The sequence below is a fragment of the Leptopilina heterotoma genome, unplaced genomic scaffold (genome assembly GCF_015476425.1).
Source record: "Leptopilina heterotoma isolate Lh14 unplaced genomic scaffold, ASM1547642v1 Lhet_223, whole genome shotgun sequence".
NCBI classification, from domain to species: Eukaryota; Metazoa; Arthropoda; class Insecta; order Hymenoptera; family Figitidae; genus Leptopilina; species Leptopilina heterotoma.
Window position 1 is genome coordinate 505268 of NW_025110941.1, and position 23514 is coordinate 528781.

Consider the following 23514-nt stretch of genomic DNA (forward strand, 5'->3'; position numbering starts at 1 on the left):
GTGCCAATTTATAATTGTTCTTCTAATTTTTACTTTTTCAATACATGCTGAAAAATAGTAAGGATACTAGGATAGTTTGCAAAAAGTTTTATAGAGAGCTTTGATTAGTTTCAGAAGTTAAAATTTATTTTTAAATCCTGTGTGCAAGTATGCACGCTGCACTGTGAACAGTTGAACAGTACGGTTTTGGGTCTCCACACTGCTATGAAATCTTTCTTCACATCAAAAATTGAATTATTTGACGCCCATGAACTTTCTTTCATATAAATATTGGACTATTTTATATATGGATATTTTTGACACTTTCTCTTCATTTCTTATTCTTAAAACCTCGATTATTTAAACATTTTTAATGATAATACGGATTCTTAACATTATTAATTATATTAGTATAGAAAATTAAAAATTGATGATAGAAAATATAGACTACAAAAATTATTAATTAGTATTATTTATTATTCTCAATTGAGAATTAAGATATGATATATGAAAATTCAATTTCTTAATTGATAATATTTTTTACTGCGCCCAAGGAAACTAAAAAATAATAGAAAAATATTATGACTTCTCGAAAAATTGCAATATACAGAGGATTATTTGAAATTTCTTTTCGCAACAACTAGAGTGATAAACATGTATTTCAAGAATTGTTATCTCTAGCACGTTCGGTTCACGTAATTCATTCTACCATTGATAAAATGACACACGTGTGCTTTTTAGGGCACGATAATGTTCTTTTAGTTGAAGGAATTTTAAAAGTTTATTCCAAAAGTTAAGGGAGTAGACGTAGAGGTTTGATTTATTTAAAAGATAGAAAAGAGAATAATTAAATTCCTAGAAGGTTTGCTTCAAAACGAGAACTTTTTAATTTTTCTGTATAGGCGAACTTACATTCGAGTTATACTCTACCATACGAATATTAAAATTCCAGAGAAATTAATTCCTCTCTATGACTAGTATGAATGAGGTAATAAAAAAGTATTGAGATTTATTTTTTAAGGGGCTAGTACCATATCTTTTTAAAAAAAAATCAATTTTCTAAAAACTGCAGATTCTTGTAGTATATATTATGTAGAAATGCTGTGGAAACTATTATTTTGGTTGAAAGCTTCGATAACATAATATAGAAAAACGGAGTACAATGTAAGAGTTTCGCGCCCCTCATAGTGCGGTTCCAAGTGCTCAAATCGTGGCCAAAAATCGAAACAGTAATCATTTTTAAACAATTTACATTTAAAAAAAATGTCAAAAATTAAAAAAAACTCCGGCATTTTGGTTTTTTTCATCGAAAAAATTTTATCGAGGTTCACACGATAGCGACAACCTTACTTCTCAAGAAACTTATCAATTTTTGTTTTTTAGATTACCTGAACTTGAGATATCGTGTCCGCCAATCACAAATAGGGGTAGTTTCAGGCGGCCATGAGAGTAAGACAATCATTAATAAACAAGGAATAAAATATTCTTTTTAATAGTTTGAAACCTCTTCTTTAACGTGCAAAAGGTTTAAAGTAAATAAAATAAATTCTGTAATAAAAACAATGTTTAATAAAAGTCACTGAGATGTGGTACTATCCCCTGAAAGGTGCAAAGTTTCATGGTTTTCAACATAAAACAAAAATATGGATTTCAATTCTTTTAAATCGACATCATAACATTTTTGGTAGAAAATTTTCTTTTTAATTGACTGTGTATATTTCTAACTAGCCAATTTAAAAGCATAGAATATTTCTAACTAGCCAATTTAACCGACAGATTAGCTCAGTCGGATAGATGCCTCGCATTGGCGGTCGTTTAAGGACCAAGGGTATAAGTATCCTTGGTTCGCGCCCACTTGGCTTGGTATTTTTCCGGCACGTGAGACAATCTGAGCGGGAGGTTTGACGTCGACGTATAATGATGTGCACCGTCGATTATTGTCCGGTACACACCATTAGAACTCGACTGTCGATAAACCGGTTGTACTCAGGAGAGGTTTTCTACAGTTTCCCTCTCCACTGGCGAGAAAACCCATTAGACGGGTGGTCCAGGCAAATGCGAGTACTCCTAATTTTCAAGTCGCTCTGTAGGCGCAAAATTTAGTATTAAGGAAATGTCTATAAAGAAATATTGTAAGAGAAATTTACGAGATGTAAACAAACACTTGTATAGCCAAGATTGTAGGCTTAAGACGGGTGTATAAACAAATAAATAAAATAAAAAATAAATAAATAAATAACTAGCCAATTTAAAAGCATAGAATATTCGACGAGCGAATTTAAAATGTCTATACTTTTCATTTGACAGCGTCAGAGTTTCAAAAACGCATTAAGAAGAATAGAAAATTTGCCAAATGATTTAACAAAAAAAATATTTAAAAAATAATTGCTATAGTGTATTACACACCATTATAAAATCTATTGTGTTGCTTGTATTATTTGTGTTTCGCGTTTCGTGTGTTTTTCATTTTGTAATGTCAAGGCTAAATTGTAGAAATAAAATGTAAATCTCGTGCAAATATGTGTACATCCTCTTAAAAAGGGTGCCTTTGTCAAAAATCAAAAAGTGGTCTTTGTCGATTTTAGTTTAGGAAATAATCGTAGTTTTCAAAAAGTAGTTCAGAGTTTTGATTTTTCTTTTATTGTTGAAAACCAAACTACAAAATGTCCCATGTTAAATTATTCGTTCACGATGACTTTATAGCAATTAAAAGTAAAGGAAATATACCAACTATTTCATGGAAGAAAAATATGTTTTTAGAATCCGTGAACAAGATTTCAAGTTTTAATTGAAATTTGAATTTTGAGAAATTTACCACGTTCAGAGGAAATTCGTATATATTAATTGATTTCATGAGGTGGTTTTGTTGGAGAATATGTTTTTAATTGACGTGTCTACAGTTTACTTACGCTGTAATTTTACGGAGCATATATATATATATACAAATAAGCCTACAGTATTCTTACAGTAAGATATCGAGCTGTGAGAGCAGTTTGAGCCTAAAATCACTATATGATCAGAGTATTAGTCGATGAATGAAACCTCATTTTAATTTTCAATGAAATGTGTCGCTCTCTGACTGACTTTCACCCCCGCTTACGATTAGTGTATGGAAAATCTCGGTGACGCACCCGTAAAACTCAGTGAGATTACTAAGATTTACCGTCACCTGTCACACTCTTTTAACATTCTAAATTAGACACTGTCTTTACGGTTTAAAGTTCTTCCTGTGCACATAAAATCATGCGTAAACAACCCATGTGAATCCATATAAGAAATCATAAGGGATCTTGTTTGGGATCACATGCGTTCTTACAAAGGAATTTTCAATATAGGGTAAAGAAATTCAAATAATCCATTATGACAATGTAAGTTTTAATGGGTTGACATTTTAGTGTTTGAACTTTTCTATTTCCATTAATTTTATCCAAAATTTTTTAGTACGTTTTATTCATTTTAAAATTGTTAGTCGTATGAAATTTCAAAACAAATATTTCTAAAACTAAAATTTTTATCTGTTGCTTGTTTATTTCTATTTAATCATTAGGATATTTTTCAATTTTGATAATAATTGAAGGCTGCGTTGTACAAAGCTGTATCAGAAAAAAGGCACTTCAATATTTGGAGCTAAATATCATTTATTGATATTAATGCAATAATATAATAACAGATTGTTTATAATTATCATAAACTTTGCTCAAGCAAGATTTTCTTACTAATTCAACCGTATTTTGTATTTCCTTAAAATCAAATAGACACATGACACTTTCTCGAATTTCTTTTTTACATATGTGTTTACCTTTCATTAGATATCCGGAAATTTTCCAAAATTGTATTCTTATAAAAACTGGTTTACAAATAGAGACAGACGTACACTAATTTCTTTAAAATTAGTTACACAATCTTTTAAAAAAAGGAATAAATCGTTTCTATTCTTTGTATCAGTTTTTATGCTATGAGGAAAATTGACAGAAAAATTTGTTTTGGAAGTGATTGGTAGTAGCAAGAGCTTGAACAGAGGCCGAGGCTCGATCCGGCGCGAGAGTTTCGCAAAGGCACCTTCTCGAAATAGAACACCCAAATAATTTGCCTCAGATTACCGAAGCGCCTAAGAACTTGACGTCTTTCGCAGTTCGCGTTACTTCCAAATTTAAAAAAAAAACTCAATTCCAGTCATTCTTAATATTTCTTAAGTACACATTTTACAATTGTTTCTATAGTTCTCAATATTAAAATGTAATGCATTAAATTATTTAATTTAAAACAAGCTTTATTTATAAACAAGCTTATTTATACTCTATGTATATTTTAAGTTTCTTTTCTTAAGGGGACATTCCAGTTCAAAACAGGCAAAAAGAAGGCTTTTTTAGTATATATTATTAAAGTAACTGTGACATTTATTTAAAAAATTTCTTTTACATGTAATAAATAATTTATTTAAGAATTTGTAAAAAAAAAATTTTTTCATTTTTATTTCAAAATGGCGGCGATATACGCCATTCTCGAAAATGCCCATTTTCGGTGGTAAGATCGATTCCAAACTTTCTTAAACAGATAAAACCAAAAACGAAGTGACATTCTCTTCGTTAGATATTTCTTTAGGTGTGGAACCTCAAAAAAGTGGAATTTTCTTCATCCCCTTTTTTTTAGAGTACTTTTTCCCCAAAATATGCAAAAAAAGGTGTTTTTATTCAGAATTTCTCTTATAAAAAAGGGAGTTGGAAATTTTCCAGTTTTTGACGTGTCACTTATAGGCATGATGACGCTGAATCAAAAGCCGTTTGATTTTTTAAAATCGCTTCAGAAGAACTCGAGATATCACTCTTACCAGATCAAAAAAGGACATTTTGAGAAAAACGCATTATTTAAAGTTTTGTTCATAAGTTTCGAAATTTTTTTTAAAAAATCATCGGATTTGCTTAAAAATTGTTACTGGGGGGTTTTTGAGGTCGCTAATTACGAATATAGAATCAGATTTTTAAAATTCAAAATGGCGTATCCAATATGGCGGACATTATTTTTTCAAAATCATTGGATTTGCTTTTGTTTGTCTTTTTTAAAAAATGCAAATGAGAAAACATTTAAATCATTCGATTGCTTATCCGCATACAAAAACATCTTTGACATGGCGAAGAATAAGGATGTATAACTTTTGTTTTACTTCGAATTTTGCAATAATATTTTAGGAGAGTATTCTTGACACTATAAGAAATCCGAAAATAAAAACAAAAAAATCGATTTTTTGAGATTTTAAACTGGAATGTTCCCTTAAAAAAGATATTTCAGAGTGTGTTAGTATTAAAAATAATTATTGAAAATAATACAGATTCTAAAATTTTTTTTAACAAATTTCACATATTCGTATTAACACTTTCAGTGTCACTGACGTCTAAAGGCGTCATCCTCATAATGACCAGGAGTGTCACGTGACGCCTTCAACAAAAATTTTATTTCTGTTTTATAGATTCACTTGAAAGTTTTTCAAAATTTAAATTGGCCCGAGTAATAAATTTTGAGCAAATTTGTTCTATTTCAAATATCTTCATTTTTTCTTCACAAGCATGGTCATTATACACGTCATCCACAGTCAAGGGGTTAATGGGGCTGACTCCATTTACACCTTAAATTCAGCCTCAAAAATAGGCTGAAAGTAAAACTTTTTTTTAGTGTGAACATAATCGCATGTAAAAGTTAAAGTTTGAACTTCAATATCTCAAAATTTAGCATCGCAAAGGGTTTTCAAATTTGTACCACATTTAAAGGGCACCCGAAGAGATATTTTCTTAAAATTTAAAGAAATTCTATGGAAAAACAATTTTTTCAAGAGTAGCAGCCAGAGGATTCAAATTTTTTTAGCATCGACAAAGATTTTCTATGGTGAAAAGCACAGAAAATTACTGTAGAGCCTTAAAAATTTCCAAAATTGATGAAGAAATTGTCGTTTATCATCAATTTTTCAAAAATTTAGAAACTGTTAGTACCACACTACCACAGGCCGACAGTATTTACAAGAAACAAAGAATAATTTCAAAATAAATAATTTTTCATCCAAAATGGCCGCCAAAAATTTTCAAAAATTTTAAAAGTCGATAAATTCTTTTAAAAATTCTTACTCGGGGGTTTTTGGGGTCGCTGATAACGATTCTAAAGTCATATTTTTAGAATACATAATTTTAGAATACCTAATCAGATTTTCAAAATAAATAATTTTTTATTTAAAATGGCTGCCAAAAATTTTGAAAATTTTCAAAAGTGGATAAATTCTATTAAAAATTCTTACTCGGAGGTTTTTGGGGTCGCTGATAACGATTCTGAAGTCATATTTTTAGAATACATAATTTTTCATCCAGAATGTTTTAAAATTTTTCAAGTCGATAAATTCTTTTAAAAATTCTTACTCGGGGGTTTTTGGGATTGCTGATCACATTTATGAAGTCAGATTTTCAAAATAAATAATTTTTCATCCAAAATGGCCGCCAACAATTTTGAAAAATTTTAAAAGTCGACAAATTCTTTTGAAAACTCTTACTCGGGGGTTTTTGGGGTCGCTGATCACGATTCTGAAGTCAGATTTTCAAAATAAATAATTTTTCATCCAAAATGGCCGCCAAAAATTTTGAAAAATTTTAAAAGTGGATAAATTCTTTTTATAATTTTTACCATTTAAACTTTGAAAAACTAATAACATATTCGTAATCAGCGACCCCAAAAACCCCTTAGTACCTAGTGTCATGAAAATTTATTCACAAGAAGGTCTTACACATTTTGGGACCATTTTGTTATATTTTAGCTACACACTGAAGGGGTTAATCAAGGACAGACTTATGAGAAATACATGGGCTGAATTTAAGGTGTAAACGGAGTCAGACTTTTTTTTTCCTGTGTTAAAAATAAAAAATGTCAACCACAATATCTCGTTTTTTGACATGGCAAAGAGTTTTGAAATATTTACCACATTTAAATATTTACAAAGAAACATTATCTCAAAATTTGAAGAAAATCTATTGAAAATCAATTTTTTCAATAGTAGCAGCCGGAGATATACCTAAAATTTTTTATTTAAAAATTAATTTTTTTATTAACTTTATTTTTATTTCAAATTACAAATTTTTACCTGAAAAATGTGTAAATTTTATAAAAATCTACAAACAATATTCTCAGATATTCACAATTTTATAAAATTAATATTAAAATTCAAAATGGCGTATCTTTAACAATTTTTGAATTAAAAAAAAAAATTTTAGGGAAAGAAGTCTCTTATATATATATACATATATATTATATTTTTGGTATAGCTATACAGAAAAGAACTATTTTCTTTAAAGAAACATTAAAAATTGCTGCAAAAATGCAATAAAATCTCTTTTTTCCAGAGCTGGGTAAAATGGTTCTTTATTTCTATTTAAAATACAAAATGCCAAATAGATTCATAAAACCTATTTAAAATGTAAAATGGAAAATAGTTGTCTGTTTCTTATTTAAAATGCAAAATGCAAAATATGTATTTGAAATAGGTTAATATAAAATGCAAAATGGTTTTTAAAAAATTTTTATTATAAGATCTAGAGTATCCTGACAGTTCGAAAAATTTTTAATTTTAATATGCTTGTTTGCTTTTAAAAGCAATTCCCACATAGCACAACATTTTTCAGTAAGTTTGCAGCAAGTTCGCGGTGCAAAGTTCGGAGGTTTGCATGGAAAGTTTGCAGCAAAGTTTATGGACGTATAAAAATGTCTGCCCGATTTAAAGTTTGCAATGCAAACTTGCTATAAGTTTTCACGGAAAACTTACAAATAATTTTATAGCAAACTTGAGAATAATTTGCCGCAAACTTTCTAAAAAATCTCAACGTTAACGTATCTCAACTGTCATAGAAAACTAATGCGCAGACATTTAAGTTTAACTTTGCCATGCAAATTTTCAGCAAGTTTGCATTGCAAACTTTAAATCGGGCAGACATTTTTATACATCCATAAACTTTGCTGCAAACTTGACATGCAAACTTCCGAACTTTGCACCGCAAACTTGCTGCAAACTTTCTGAAAAATGTTGTGCTATATGGGTTGCTTTTCAAAAATGTCGTCTCCCATGGACCTTTTTTTGAACGTAAAATCATTCCAGCGTGGCTGAAAAGTCGTTTGACAGGAGCCGATGATGGAAGGATTGTATTGTACTTACAAAAAAGATCTTTGATTTTTGATAACGCATTAAGGGTCTGTCCAGTCCCACGGCGGCGTGAAAAAGGAAAATGAAAAGCGTTTAGCCAATAAAAACATTCGATTCAAAGGAAATAAGAAGATTTCCATTGTAGCATAAGTTCCTATTATCTAACGCTTTCCGCTTTCACGCTGCCATGAGGGTGGACCTTTAATTGAAAGGTTTTAATTCAGCAGTGAAAATTTGCATTACTATTGAATAGTACTGAAAATGGAAATGGAATTTTAAATGGAAAATAGGTTGTAAATCTATTTAAAATAGAAAATGCAAAATGGTTGTTTCATTTCTATTTGAAATATAAAATAGAAAATGCCATTTTTCATTTCAAATAGGTATTTCAAATAGATTCATTTCAAATATTTACCCAGCTCTGCTTTTTTCACATTCAATCAGTTTTTGGGTCCATTAATTATTCACACATGCACTTTATTATTTTTGTATTTGTTTTGTTAGATGAAAGAGAAACTTTTTCAGCCCGGCACTCATTGATATTAAATAATTTTACAAAAATGGCCAGGCTAATGGTCAATTTTTAGTATTTATTCTGACATTTAAGGGGTTAAGGAATTATACCTTTAGATTTCTGAAAACTTAGCTATTTTTTAGAATTTTTTTAGAATCTCTAGAGATTTTATTCATCTAGTTTTTCTGGTTAAATAAATATACTCTTTAACTATATGGAAAACTTTGTTTTATTAAAAAAAAAGATTTATTTATTTGAAACTTAACAATACTTTTAGCCCTGCTTAAAATACCAATGCCAGCCAGACATATTACCTACCCTATTGAAAATCCCCATATGGGAAACCACATGGGATCCTATGTCAAAAACCATGTAAAACCCTACTTCCATGAAGGAAACCACGTGGTTTACCATGTGGTTTCCCATGTCAAACCATATGGGAAATTGAGACAGGATTTTAGTTAGGAATAGACATGGGAAATTTGAACAGTTCATCTATGCATAAAACCATATCAAATCCCACATGTTTTTCCCAGTCAAATCCTAAACCGAATCCCATGTGAAAAACAGTATCATTTATTTATAATTATTTTCCCAAGTCAATCCCCAAGTGAAAAACAGTATCATTTATTTATAATGATTTTCCCATGTCAAATCCTAAACCAAATCCCATGTGAAAAACATTATCCGCCTTATTGAATATCCCTACATGGGAATCCACTTGGAATTTTACAAGGGATTTCACATAGGATTTTATATGGGAATTGACATAGGATTTCATGAAAGATTTCACCTAGGATTTAATGAGATATCACATAGTATTTTATTAAAGATCCAATGAAGAAATTTTCAAAGGATTAAAAATTATTTAATAAAAAATTAAATAATAAATAGTAATAGTGTTACAAGTCATCAAAAAAGTAAAAAAACGATCATTTAAAACACGTCCTCTCTGCTACAGGTTCTCAGCTTTTATATACTTCCAGAATCGTCTCAACAGCGAGAGAAGTCACTTTCGCCACCTAGCGGTGAAAGTATAGGAGCGACAGTAATCTTTAACATTACTAAGGAAACCATGTGGAATACCACGTAATAAAATACTATGTGATATCTCATTAAATCCTAGGTGAAATCTTTCATGAAATCCTATGTCAATTCCCATATAAAATCCTATGTGAAATCCCTTGTAAAATTCCAAGTGGATTCCCATGTAGGGATATTCAATAAGGCGGATAATGTTTTTCACATGGGATTTGGTTTAGGATTTGACATGGGAAAATCATTATAAATAAATGATACTGTTTTTCACTTGGGGATTGACTTGGGAAAATAATTATAAATAAATGATACTGTTTTTCACATGGGATTCGGTTTAGGATTTGACATGGGAAAAACATGTGGGATTTGATATGGTTTTATGCATAGATGAACTGTTCAAATTTCCCATGTCTATTCCTAACTAAAATCCTGTCTCAATTTCCCATATGGTTTGACATGGGAAACCACATGGTAAACCACGTGGTTTCCTTCATGGAAGTAGGGTTTTACATGGTTTTTGACATAGGATCCCATGTGGTTTCCCATGTGGTTTCCCATATGGGGATTTTTAATAGGGTACTAACTATATTAGATATCTTAATATATATTGAGAAACAAATAAATTAATAAAGAATACGAACATTCGACAATTATAGATTAAAAGTAAGTGACAGTTAAGGCACGAAGAAACTTTTCATATCACTATTTTATTAAAATGATTTGATATTTTAGTATGTTGCCCTTTCGTTTTACGGAAAAACGACATCGGTTATAGAATATAATCAAATTTAAAAATTTATCCGACATATTGGATTCAACATTTTTAATTTCTAAAAAGTTACTTCAGATTCCTAATCAGCGACCCTAAAAACCCCCGTGTAACAAGTTTTAAGCGAATATTAGCAAATTTAAATTTTTTCCTCCATATTTGATCCGACATTTTTATTTTTTAAAAATGACTTCAGATTTTGTGAAAATTTGTTGCAGCGAATATTAACCCGAAAATCAGGTTAAAATTTAAACTTTGTTTTTCTTGTGACAATCTGTTCATTTTGTTTGATACAATTTATTTATTTTTAACGCTATATTGTCTTATAAAATATTTTAATTAATAAAAGCTATACGGCAAAAGTAACTACATATCCAATACTGTAAGTTTTCTTAAAGAATGGTCTTTTATTTTGAAACCCATAAAACCATTTTTATATGGAACTTTTAAAACTCAAAACTTAAATTGTAAAATTAAATTCGAATACATGTAACAAATTTTTTTCCTCGCGCCTAGACTGCCGTCCAAAAGAAAAAGATACATAAGCGACATTACCATCAATCCGAGAAAATCAAAGAAAACTTTTTGCCTCCGGAACTATAATTCAAATTAACTTTTTAAAAAAAAATTTTGATCAATATTTAATAAAAAAATATTCTGCTTCTCATTATGTAAAAAAAATTAATTTTTTAAACAATTTCTATTGTAAAATGGACATACGGGTTTCTAGTAGTGATAAATACAGACGAATAAAAGCACAAAGTTGCTTATGTTTTATTTCTCGGTAAACTTACTCGAGCTGAGCGGTGCCGTCCAAAGGAAAAAGATACATAAGCGACTTAATATAAAAGAACTAAGCCTAGTGTCGTAAAATTATCGCTTTTCTTCTGTAAACTCGACTCACTGTCAGACCATTTTACAGAGGAAAAAGATACATAAAGACAGTCGCTTCTTTTAGTCTGTAAAGTCAGCTCACTCTCAGGCTCATTTACCGAGTAAGAAGATACATAAGCGACTTTGTGTATCATTTTGTCCTGTAAGTTAGTGACGTATGCAGCGTCGTTTACCGAAATATGAACCCACAAAGTGCTATATGTATCTTTTAACTCTGTATTTCGTCACTTTTTCCATTTTTGTCATTTTTAAACAATCTTTTTTGCAATAAATAATTAAATTTTTTAATTCTTTTTAACACAGTTAAATGCAGCTTTTCTTTATGAATCCAATGATACCAAAAACTCAATTTTTTCAAAAATGTCGCTTATGTATCTTTTTCTTCTGGACGGCAGTAGAGAGACAAATATGTTATTTTCACTGATCTCTATATATAACTGAATGGGCGACTGTATCTAAAACTGCAAAATATTAGAAGACCGGAAACGCCACATTTTAGATGCCCACTTTTACACAAATGGCTGAAATTTTTAAATATAAAAGTGAGATTGATATAAGTTTTGCTGTATAGAAAAGTACTTAACTGATTAGCAAATTTTTTTAATTTAATAATTAATTAACCGTCAATTACTTTCTTAATTAAATAATTTATTATTCACTTATTTTATTTTAAAAACTGATTAATTAATATAGTACCACATAGCACAATAGTATGAGGTAAGGTTATGTTGAATACTAATAGTAAGGCTCATAAGGTTACACGATTAGGCTGTGGTAGACCTAAGGTGAACTAAAAACTTCCGCCATGGAGGTAAGGTTACATGTTAGGGTGTGGTAAGTATATATGATAAGGCTGTGGTAACCTCACACGTTAAGGTTGATGTAACCTTACACGTTAAGGTTGAGGTAACGTTACATGTTAAGGTTGAGGTAAGGTTATATGTCAAGGTTGAGGTAAGGTAATTAATAAGTTGTAAGGTTAAGGTAAGGTTGTGATAAGTTTACCAGTTATGGAAAATATTGACAAAATAATTAATAATATAATTAATAAATAAATATTAAATTAAAAAGTTAAGTTTGTTACTCTTCTCTATTTTGGAAACCTGACATGAAGCAGAAAATTTTGAAAACAAATTTGGGGGGACTGGGATTCGAACCCGGGATCGACGCGCATAAACCAATCATTCTAACTAACTGAGGTAAGTACAGAACTGTAAGAAGAAAAATCAATTTTGCCTTTAAGGTGAACCAAGAATATGATTAACTCCTTAAAGGCAAAATTAATTTTCTTGCTACCAGTTCTCCACTTAGCTCAGTTAGTTAGGATGTTAGGTTTATGCGCGTCGATCCCGGGTTCGAATCCCAGTCCCCCCAAATTTGTTTTCAAAATTTTCTGCTTCATGTCAGGTTTCCAAAATAAAGAAGAGCAACAAACTTAACTTTCTAATTTAATATTTATTTATTATATTATTAATTATTTTTTCAATATTTTCCATAACTGGTAAACTTATCACAACCTTACCTTAACCTTACCTCAACCTTACAACTTAATAATTACCTTACCTCAACCTTGACATATAACTTTAACTCAACCTTAACGAGTAACGTTACCTCAACCTTAACGTGTGTTTGTATTGATGAAGCTGAACAAGAAAAATTTAATTAATTAAATAAAACTTCTTGCGCATGCATTAAATTAATAAGGCATGGAAATAATTAAAGACACAGAATTAAATAACATTTTGTGTTTATTTAATTTACTGAGAGATGTTCTCAGTTCCGAATCTGGTTACAATCTGAAATTTTAGTTTCTAGTATACATTTTGAAAAAAGGGAAAGATACATTTACTGTAAGAGTAGTAGTGGGTGATTGCAAGAAAAAAGGCTGTCATTGGTAAAGTGACCATACGTCCCGGATTGTGCGGGACTGTCACGGATTTTTCCCCTTTGTCCCGCAAAGGCCAGCGCCCGCAAAACGTCCCGCATTTGACATAAAATGTCCTGCATATCCCGGAAAATAGTTAAGAATATCCTGCATCTACAGATTAGCACAGTAGCGTATATAAGTGTGAGAGAGATAGACTTCGTGATATTTTAAGAAAAATTCGATCGTTAAAAAAATATGTGATTTAATGTTACAAAATAAGCATAATATAAATATGTAAATGTCATAAGATGCGCCTTTGTTTCAATTCCGCTCCAATTGACTCCTACAAATTCCCCGATTCTTTTTTCTTGTGACAAATAACCTTTTTTTTTTACTAAATCATATAAATAAGCGGGCGTCCCGCATTGACACTATTTCCATATGGTCACTTTAGTCATTGGCTACTAACTAGTTGAAGGCGTTTCTAAATTATTCGCACTCGCGTGGGAAGGAAACTAACCTTTTTTTCTGAGACCCTTAATTTACCTGAATTTGAGATTTTCAAGTAAAACTCATAAACCTTAATTGCGTTGACATCTGTTCGGTTTATTGCAAATTGCACTTACGCTTACAATGGAAAAAGGTATATCTTTATTTTCAATATTTAAAGAATTTCTATATTTTATGATGTTGTACGGTTAATCTTAATCTTTTCTCAAAGTGCACGTCTAAGTTGTAAAATGGGTTTTTTTTCTTGACCAAATATAAAATTTAAATAAAGAAAAGCAATCCTCAATATCTAAACAACGTGTAAGGTTACATCAACCTTAACGTGTAAGGTTATCTCAACCTTAACGTGTAAGGTTACCATAGCCTTATCAAATATACTTACCACACTCTAACATGTAACCTTACCTCCATGGCGTAAGTTTTTAGTTCACCTCAGGTCTACCACAGCAATATCGTGTAACCTTATGAGCCTTACGATTAGTACTCAACATAACCTTACCTCATACTATTGTGCTATGTGGGGTAACAGAACATTTAGTATTCAAACATTATATACCCAGTAAACGAAAACTAATTGAAATGAATTAAAAAGAATTCACAAAGAGCTTTCGTGAATCCCGCTTTGTGACAAATACGAATTGGAGCCATGATGCAATTTTCCTGAATTCGTGAAACTGTATTGAACTTCCGAACCTTCTATCCGTACCAATTCACTGGACAAGTTTTGAGCCTTTAATTTTTTTCAATTCGTTAGCACGAATTCAATGCATTCCTTGGCAATTTCTTTCGAATGCGAATTCGTTTGGACAAATTGGTACATATTGAATTAAATTCAATTGAATATACAAAGAGCTTGACTGAATCCCGCTTTGTGACAAATACGAATTGGAGCCTACCAAAAATGTTAATTCGTTTCAATTCATTTGAATTAGTTTTTTTTTACTGGGTAAACTCAAATATTATTGAAATAATATTTTTATTTTCAAATAATAATTGATTAAAAACAATATTTTTTTAATTTGGTAAGGAAACTAAAATTATTCAGCATTACACTATTATGTGTTTAACAATACGCAAAAGTGTGTAAAATATTCTACGCAAAAAGGAAACAAAATATAACCTAAAAATATACACTTCAATAATATGTATTTACTGTTTAAATATGTACTTTCATGTGAAAAGAAACACCCTTTGCTTCTTTTTTTCCACAATATAAACAAATTAACACCTTGTCTGTGTTTTATATCACAAAAGTTAAATTAAAATTATTAAAGCACTTGAGATGTCAAAACATTGGAAACACACACACACTATATCAAAAGCACACTCACACGGCAACTCACACAATCAAAGTCGCTCTACGCTGTTACACCGGCATCTAAAGCGTGGCGTAGAGGGTTTCAATTATTATCACACCGGAAGCCATTTTTCTACAGCAATCGCCCATCCAGTTAAGGGCATGTCCAAGTTGTGAAATGTAAACAAACCAAAAGGTAAACAAACCAAACACAAAAATCGCAATTTTGTAACAGCCATTTCTCCCACAAAAATTAATATTTTTTCACATTCTTTACAAAAATGGAAAATTAGAGTTTCAAAGTGTAGCAATAAAAAGCAATTAGTAAAATAACTAATTAAAATTACCTGTAAAATAGCATTTTTGACGCGTCGCGAAAAATAAACTGTTTGAGTATATCAACCGCACGGATGATGAAGAAGTCTTGTGTCAGCGATTGGACCTTCAACATGTGGAAGGGGAAATTTTTCCCTTTCCTCCTTGAAATTACAAGAGAAAGGGTAAAAACTTCTTCATCGTCCGTGCGGTTGATATAGTCAAACACTTAAATTTTTCGCGACGGGAACTCTGTTGCTCTCTGCGCGTGCGCAGACCATACTAAGAATGCATTGACAACACCTTGTAGAAGTGCACATTTTGTTTTAAATGAAACTTAGTTATTTTCTCATTTTTTTTAGCTATGCTAGGTATAGTTACCAAATTCAATACTTTAGTTTACCATTTCCATAAAGAAAATGTGAATTTATGTTTATTTATGCAAATGAGATGGTCGAAAAAATGCTTCATTATAGACCGAATAGTGAAGCATTTTTTCGACCATCTCATTTGCATAAATAAATATAAATTCACATTTTCTTTATGGAAATGGTAAACTAAAGTATTGAATTTGGTAACTATACCTAGCATAGCTGAAAACATGAGAAAACAACAAACTTACAGTCGAAAACAAAATGTGCATTTTCGCATGGTGATATCATTACGACCTTGGTACGGCCTGCGCACGCGCAGCGAGCAGCAGAGTTTCCGTCGCGAAAAATTAAAGTGTTTGACTATATCAACCGCACGGACGATGAAGAAGTTTTTACCCTTTCTCTTGTAATTTCAAGGAGGAAAGGGAAAAATTTCCCTTTCCACATGTTGAAGGTCCAATCGCTGACATGAGACTTCTTCATCGTCAGTGCGGTTGATATACTCAAGCAGTTTATTTTTCGCGACGCGTCAAAAATGCTATTTTACAGGTAATTTTAATTAGTTATTTTACTAATTGCCTTTTATTGCTCATAGCCAAAAATGATTTTTTTGGACACTTTGAAACTCTAATTTTCCATTTTTGTAAAGAATGTGAAAAAATATTAATTTTTGTGGGAGAAATGGCTATTACAAAAGTGAGATTTTTGTGTTTGGTTTGTTTACCTTTCGGTTTGTTTACATTTCACAACTTGGACATGCCCTTAATATAGAGATCAGTGGTTATTTTTTTCTTTACGCAAAATAAATGAAATATTTGGAAATTAGGATTTATTAAGCCTACTTAATCTCATTGTAATCAGGTTAATGACTTATCTTCACTGTGTTACTCTTGGCATATTTTTAATAGTCAAATTTTAAAATTTTATTAGTTTTAACTATAAAAAACTCACTTTGATGAACACTTAAAAACTTGCCAATTTTTAATTGCAATTTTATATTTAAAAATTAAAATCATTATTATAGTTTTTCACTGGTAATAATTTTTAATTTGTATTTTTTAATCTTCAGAAAACAATTATTTCACCGAAAAAAATGCCTAGGACCCGTATACCAGGAATTGACTAGGTTTCCTAGTTACGAGAGGAGCCAACTATAGAATCCTGGTCAAAGTAATAAGATTCAAGCATAGTTAAAGTGACCAGGAAAATTAGTCGATGTAATCAGGAAAAAATAGTCAAATTGACTAGGAGAATAATATTAGATTTACACTGTGTATCATAATTATTTGAAATTGCTAATCAAATTCTTATTATCAAATAAAAGAGAAAAACTAATTAAAAGAAAAAAGAAAAAAATTAATTATTGTATTTGAACATATTTATATTTGACTTTGTATTTATATTCCTTGGAATTAATTTAAACTTATGAAATAAATATTTGACGCAGGGGGGACGCGAACACCTGAACCTAACGAATACGCACTTTGAAACCCGGAACGATAACCACTACACTAAACACGACTTGGTAATTAAATTTTTTAATAGACACTAGATTTTCGAGTCAAAATACAATACTTAATCAAATGATGTTTTATACATTTCGAGTACACAATTTTATACACTTGTCAAAAACTATTTATTTTTAATTATTTATGACATTCAAATGAAAATAAATTTAAATACACAAATTATTGCAAAGGTAAATTTTCAAACACACTGCGCGATTAAAATAGTAAAAATGTTGTCACCATGTGCGTAAAAATTTTGACGATTTATATTGAAACCTAACCAAAAAAGTCTGAAAGAATTGACTAATATAATTAAATAGTTTACTTTCTAAAACATGGACTATCTATATTTCCAGAGGTTCCGAGAAACCGGCAATTTTGATGTATGTAAGAACTCCATTTTATGTACAAAAAATAGACGCAAGTAATGATAAAAAATCGTTTTACGAAATCACGATAAATGACGCGAAAGATATAGAGGTAAACACTGTCAGAACAGAAGCAGACGCGTGCACATTATGGAAATAGGCAAAATTACTAAAATCCTAGTCAATTTGACTAGGATTTGCAGGGTTGTTTTTGCCAGGCTTGAATTTGTTGAATCAACCTAGCGATCCTAACCATAATGATTAGGAATCCTTATTACTTTCACTAGGTTAAGATTAACTATAGGGTCATAGTTAATAATACCATCGAGATTTTTTTCGGTGTTATACATATTAAAAAATTTTACTTATTCAAAACAATTTTTTTTAATAAACTTCTTGTTTGAAATGTCAATTAAATTTCACCTTTCTGCTTGACGTGCATTACTAGTTCATTTAACTGAATGTTAAATCGGACATTCGGGAATGTGACCGGTAATCGTTCAGTAGCTTAAATCTATTAAATCATGTACGTACTAATAAATAATTATCAACGAAGTAAAGTAAAGTAAGGGGTGTGCTTTTATTTAAGTGCACTGGAAGAAATTTATTACAGGAAGTCGCAAAATGTTAACGTAAACCAGCAGTGAGTTTATGTTTCTCGCTTGATCTAGAAACACACTAGTCGTAGCGTGGGTGGATGTTAACACCGGCCATTTCTTTAGAGGCTTTAAACTATTTTCCCAGAATGTGTCGAATATTACTTTTACATTACATAGAGAAATATTTACTACTCTACTTCACTATGCAAATGATTCTCTCAAGAATTTGATTCCTAAATAAATAATTTTCAATTACGATAAACGACTGCTTGCGCGGACAGAGATAAAACTACCCAGTTAAAAAGTTCTATAGAATATTCAATACACGGAGAGACCGAGATTACTAATTTTTGTATAAAATCACACTAGAATTTACTATTTTCACATTGCAACCACCGGAAATAAGGGGACTTTTTGTATTTTTTACTATTTTATACACTAAGTCACTAATCCGACAAATGTTCACCAAATTAGCAAAGTTTCTTACTATTTCGTCCAATAGTTCCAAACAACTGTAGTAAACTCAGAAGTATTGTGTACGTAAAATTACTATAGTCGTTTGTAAATGCAGAAAGAAAGAGTGAAAGAAAAAATACGGATTTTCGTCGCCGGTTTCCCGTCAATTCTTGACTAATGGAGGTAAACTGGAAGAATTTTTACATACACAGACACACACACACTTATATATTTGTTGGATAAATATTTGAAGACACACACATGTTTATTTCACTTATATGTATAGACGCGGTTAATTAATACACTAATACACAAATGCACGCACGACAACGAATTTCACTGAAAGTATACATCTTTGTTTCCTTATAATATGTTGAATGATGAAAATTTGCAGCACTTACGAGAAAGCAGTTTACTTTTAACAACTTATTATAAGACATAGTTCTTGGGATAGGAATAAATGCAAAATTTATTAATTTATAATGGTCAATTTCTGAGATAACAAAAGACCTACGTTTCACTTTATATTTAATTATTGTAGATAATATCCAAATTTATTTTACATACGCGAAACATAGTCACTGTCAATGATCGGATGGCATCGGCTCATTTACGGAGATTGACGAAGTTAGCAACCAATAGAAATGCAGGCGCCATATGACTGCACTCGCTAGCCACACTTGCTCACCAAAAATTACTACAGTGGATAGTAGGTTTTAGTGGAAAATGTTTTCATTTGTCAGATTTTGTCTAATTAAATTAGAGAAAACTATAATCAATTTTTGCTACATTTACAACTCTTACACAAAATATTAAAACTTGCTATTTCAATGTAGCAAATTTATCTATTTCTTTTGTAAATTTATATCTAATTCTGTAGTACATTATGCTAAAAGTCCCCTTATTTCCGGTCATTGCAACCATTTTTAGTAATTTTTACAAATGTGGGTCTCTCCGTGTAGAATATTCTATAGTGTATTCTTTAGAATATTTTGTAGAATTTATCTAAAATTATTTTTTTTTAATTTCTGCCCGAATTCTATAAAATATTTCTAGTCAAATTCTATAGAATTCGTGCAGAAATAAAAAAAAATATTTCTATAGATAAATTTCATAAAATATTCTATAGAATCATTGTATAGAAATTTTTTGATTGCGGGTATTATTAATTTTTTTTAAAAAAGCACTTGAAAGAAAAATAATAAAAATTAAAAAATACTTGTTTAAGGAAAATATAATTTTGAATTATTTATCGTTTAACCTATTTAGTTTGTTTGTTTGTTATTGGGTATACCCAAAGTATACTTTGTCTATAGACTGATCTTTTTCTAATCATTTTTATTTCAAAAAATAGAGTACGACTTTGTGTTTGAGCCAAAAAACTATAAGAACATTTGAAAATTAGAAAGAAATTTTATTTTTATTTCTTATTGGTGGGACATCATTTCAATAGATAAAAAATGGAACAAAATAAATATAGCTGTTGCTGCCTTTCTGGACTATATATGATCGTTATCCTACGACACGAAATATTATTATGTTTTAAGTTTATTATATCTCAAGTTTTCTGTAGATTAATTTCTTTAAACATCAGTTGTCTAAAAGAAACCGTTTTAAATAAATAAAAGAAATGTTTAATGCTCTTTCGAATGAATTGGACAGTATAAATATTAGTTTGTATTAGAAATTACTTAAAAATTATACTTAATTAATTAAAATCACTTGTTTTTGCAAAAACTTTTTTTAATTTTAATATTACCAAATATTGTATCGATTTGAAAAAAAAATTTCCAAAGAATGTCATAATGTTACTGCTTCTTTCACGATAAAGGAAATTTTTTTAATGATCGTAAAGGGGAAGCAAAATTTTCATGTAATGAAAATTCCACATCTTGTTTTATACAATTGCAGAAGCTAAAATTTCTGTCAAATATGATTTTTTACTTGAATTGTAGAAATTGAACAAGAATGAATAAACCTGTTCATTTAAAACATAGATAATTTCAAATAACAAACAATCCATAGTGAAAAGTCTTATGAGTTACTGGAAAGAACAAATTATTATAGAAGTGGAATGTGAGTAGCTTAATGTGAAGTGTGTAAAGTAAAAACAAGTTATAGGACAGTCTTTAAGACTCCATAAATATTTTTATATTTTTACATATTTCAAAATATTCCGTACATCCCAGAAGAATTTAAAAATGATTTATGCACTTTTGTTACATATTTTACCACATGACTATCTAACTATGTGTTTGATTTGTATAAAGCATTCTCCTTGACTTTGGATTTATTAAGGTTTCACTGTAATAATAATAAAACACCTGAGGTCAAGTTTATGAATCGAGTATGTATAGAAGTAAAAATCATTCGAAGAAGAAGAGATTGGACAGATTTATTTAGAAAAGTTATTTTTGTGACAACATTTTACATGGGTAGAAATTAATTTTTCTATTGCATGTAAAGAAATCACTGAAAAATAGAAACAACTGAAAATGGTTCGTCTCGAGTTACTTCGGCGCCTCCTAGCCAAAACACGTCTAGTCATCTCGCATTGTTTCAACGCGTAGTTGGCAACGATTTCTGCCGATGCACGTGAAACAATTCGGTTTTGAATGTTCTCTTATGTAATTCTAACATCGAAAATGGACACAAAATTTCTGGTATCTATTTTTTCCTCACTTAAAATCTAATCCATAATCTGGAAATTGCATGGGCGCTAAACTTCATACTTTCGTCTACAGTCGATGTATAGATGTTTATTTTAACTTCAATTGCATAATTATATAGTGTATTCTGTAAATAAAGCATGACGTTTGATTGTATACAAACAAACAGCAAATTTTTTTATTTTTTACTGAAAAATATTGGTACGCAATATTTGAAATGTTTTTTAGGACAGATATCCGGTGCATTTAAGTATATGTGCAGTACTATTTTAAGAAGTATATATTTCTCAGAATGTCTTTCAGATATTCCATGTGTTTATTAAAAACTCAGATATCACGTAAGCTGACTGCAAGATTACCAAACAAGCTTATATTAATACTATAGGGGAATGTCTCAAATGTGTCAGTGTAGTACTATTTTAAGAAGCCTGCATTTCTCAGATTGTCCTTCAGATATTCCATGTGTTTATTAAAAAGATACACGGAGAGAGAATATATATTAAATTTTGTAAAAATATTTTCAAATTGGGGAAAAAGTGCGACAAAGCGAAATTTTGATATCAAAAAATACTAAACTTTAAAAAAACTTATATGAAATTTAGTAAAGTTATATTAGAATTTAATTAATATTCTTGATATTTGATATAATTATACTAAATTTCACATAAGTTTTTTTAAAGTTTAGTATTTTTTGATATCAAAATTTCGCTTTGTCGCACTTTTTCCCCAATTTGAAAATATTTTTACAAAATTTAATATATATTCTCTCTCCGTGTAGTAAGTAAGCTAGCGGAAAGATTACCAAACAACCTTTCAAGCTACAGGGGAATGTTTCAAAGTAGGTGATAATTATATTACTTTTATAGTGTTAGACAGAAATTATCAAAAATAAAAGCTTTCATATTTTCAGACAGTTTCATAATTTTGGCAATATTTTCAGTGTCATAAAAACTTTTTAAATTGTTGTTAAATTACTACGAGTAAAATTATAAAGTTATGTTTAAATATTTTAACGTTTAATGCATTTTATATAATATTTAAGACTTTTATTTTTAAATGTTATTTAAAAATAATTTATTTTGAAATGATGAATTTATAAAAAAATGTCTTGTAAAGAATAAAAATTACACTTACCACATAAAATTATTGTTTTCTTTTGAGAAGAGTAAATAATTTTAAAAAAAGTGTAATATAAAGAAAAAGGTCCTTTAATCAGCACTGACCTTCTGGACAATAAGTGGTGTTCCAAAGTCCTTGCCACCTTGAAGTCGAAAGCCCCAAGGCGATCCGTCAAACCGGGATAACTTGACGCTAATCAGCTGAGCCATATTACTTGGGAACAGAAAGTAAGAGTAAACTGACAACGATTAAACTGGTCCCGCCAATCTATTAGATGAGTGACCAAGTCACGTAGTCACGACACGTTGAGTCAATAGCAACACTCTGATTTGAACAAATAAACAAGAAAAAATATGTGAAAAAAACTGACACCAAATTGAAAATTAAAAAAAGTATATTTATATTCCCAGAAAGTAGTTTTCGAGCCAATGGCGAAAGTCGTTTCGCTGTCGGCGTGACTCGAACGTTCTCGAAGAACGCAAAAACCGAAGTAAGGTAAAACCTCGGTTGTTGCTTGTTGGTCCGGTTAGTCGACCAGAAGGCTTTCCATACAATTTAAAGGAGACTAGAGCGCGTGCGTCCAAGACGAAGTGGTGGGACCGGGATGGTAGCACAGCATTTTCAACATTTCAGTGTACATATAGAATTTAACTTCATCCCTTCCTTCCTTTCTTTGTTTCTTCCTTCCTTCTTCTTGTGTCTTCACAACTATCGCACTACTCGCCGTGCGCTACCTCCCCGAGTCGAACTAATAGACGTGTTTTCCTCCTCAAACCTCCTATAAATTGCAGGAGGTAAAACAATTAAAGATGGTTTTATTTACATTAAAACATTGGGAGTGAAAAACACTGCTTTCCTCTTAATTCATTTAGTTATTTCCCAAATCAGATGGTGCAAGGACCCAAATAGCACATTAGAGAATCTACATTGTCCAGTAATGTTATAATTTTCTATATAATGTGGATGCCCCCATGAAGAGGGAAGACTTTGTCGGTTCTAGATTCCGAGATAATCGATATTTACTAATTTTAAAAACAATATCGAATCTTTTTTTATTCTTTTTTCTTAATC

The 23514-nt window shown here is 30.2% G+C and overlaps 1 protein-coding gene across 1 annotated transcript in view; it reads right to left on the minus strand.

Annotated features, from left to right (window-relative positions):
- Window positions 1-23054, minus strand: part of LOC122502238 — a 124170-nt gene extending 101116 nt beyond the window's left edge. Inside the window, exon 1 of the mRNA XM_043612183.1 lies at window positions 22548-23054. Coding sequence (XP_043468118.1) covers window positions 22548-22652 — 105 coding nt within the window. The 5' untranslated portion in view covers window positions 22653-23054. The remainder of the gene's footprint in view (window positions 1-22547) is intronic.
- Window positions 23055-23514: the final 460 nt, after the last annotated feature.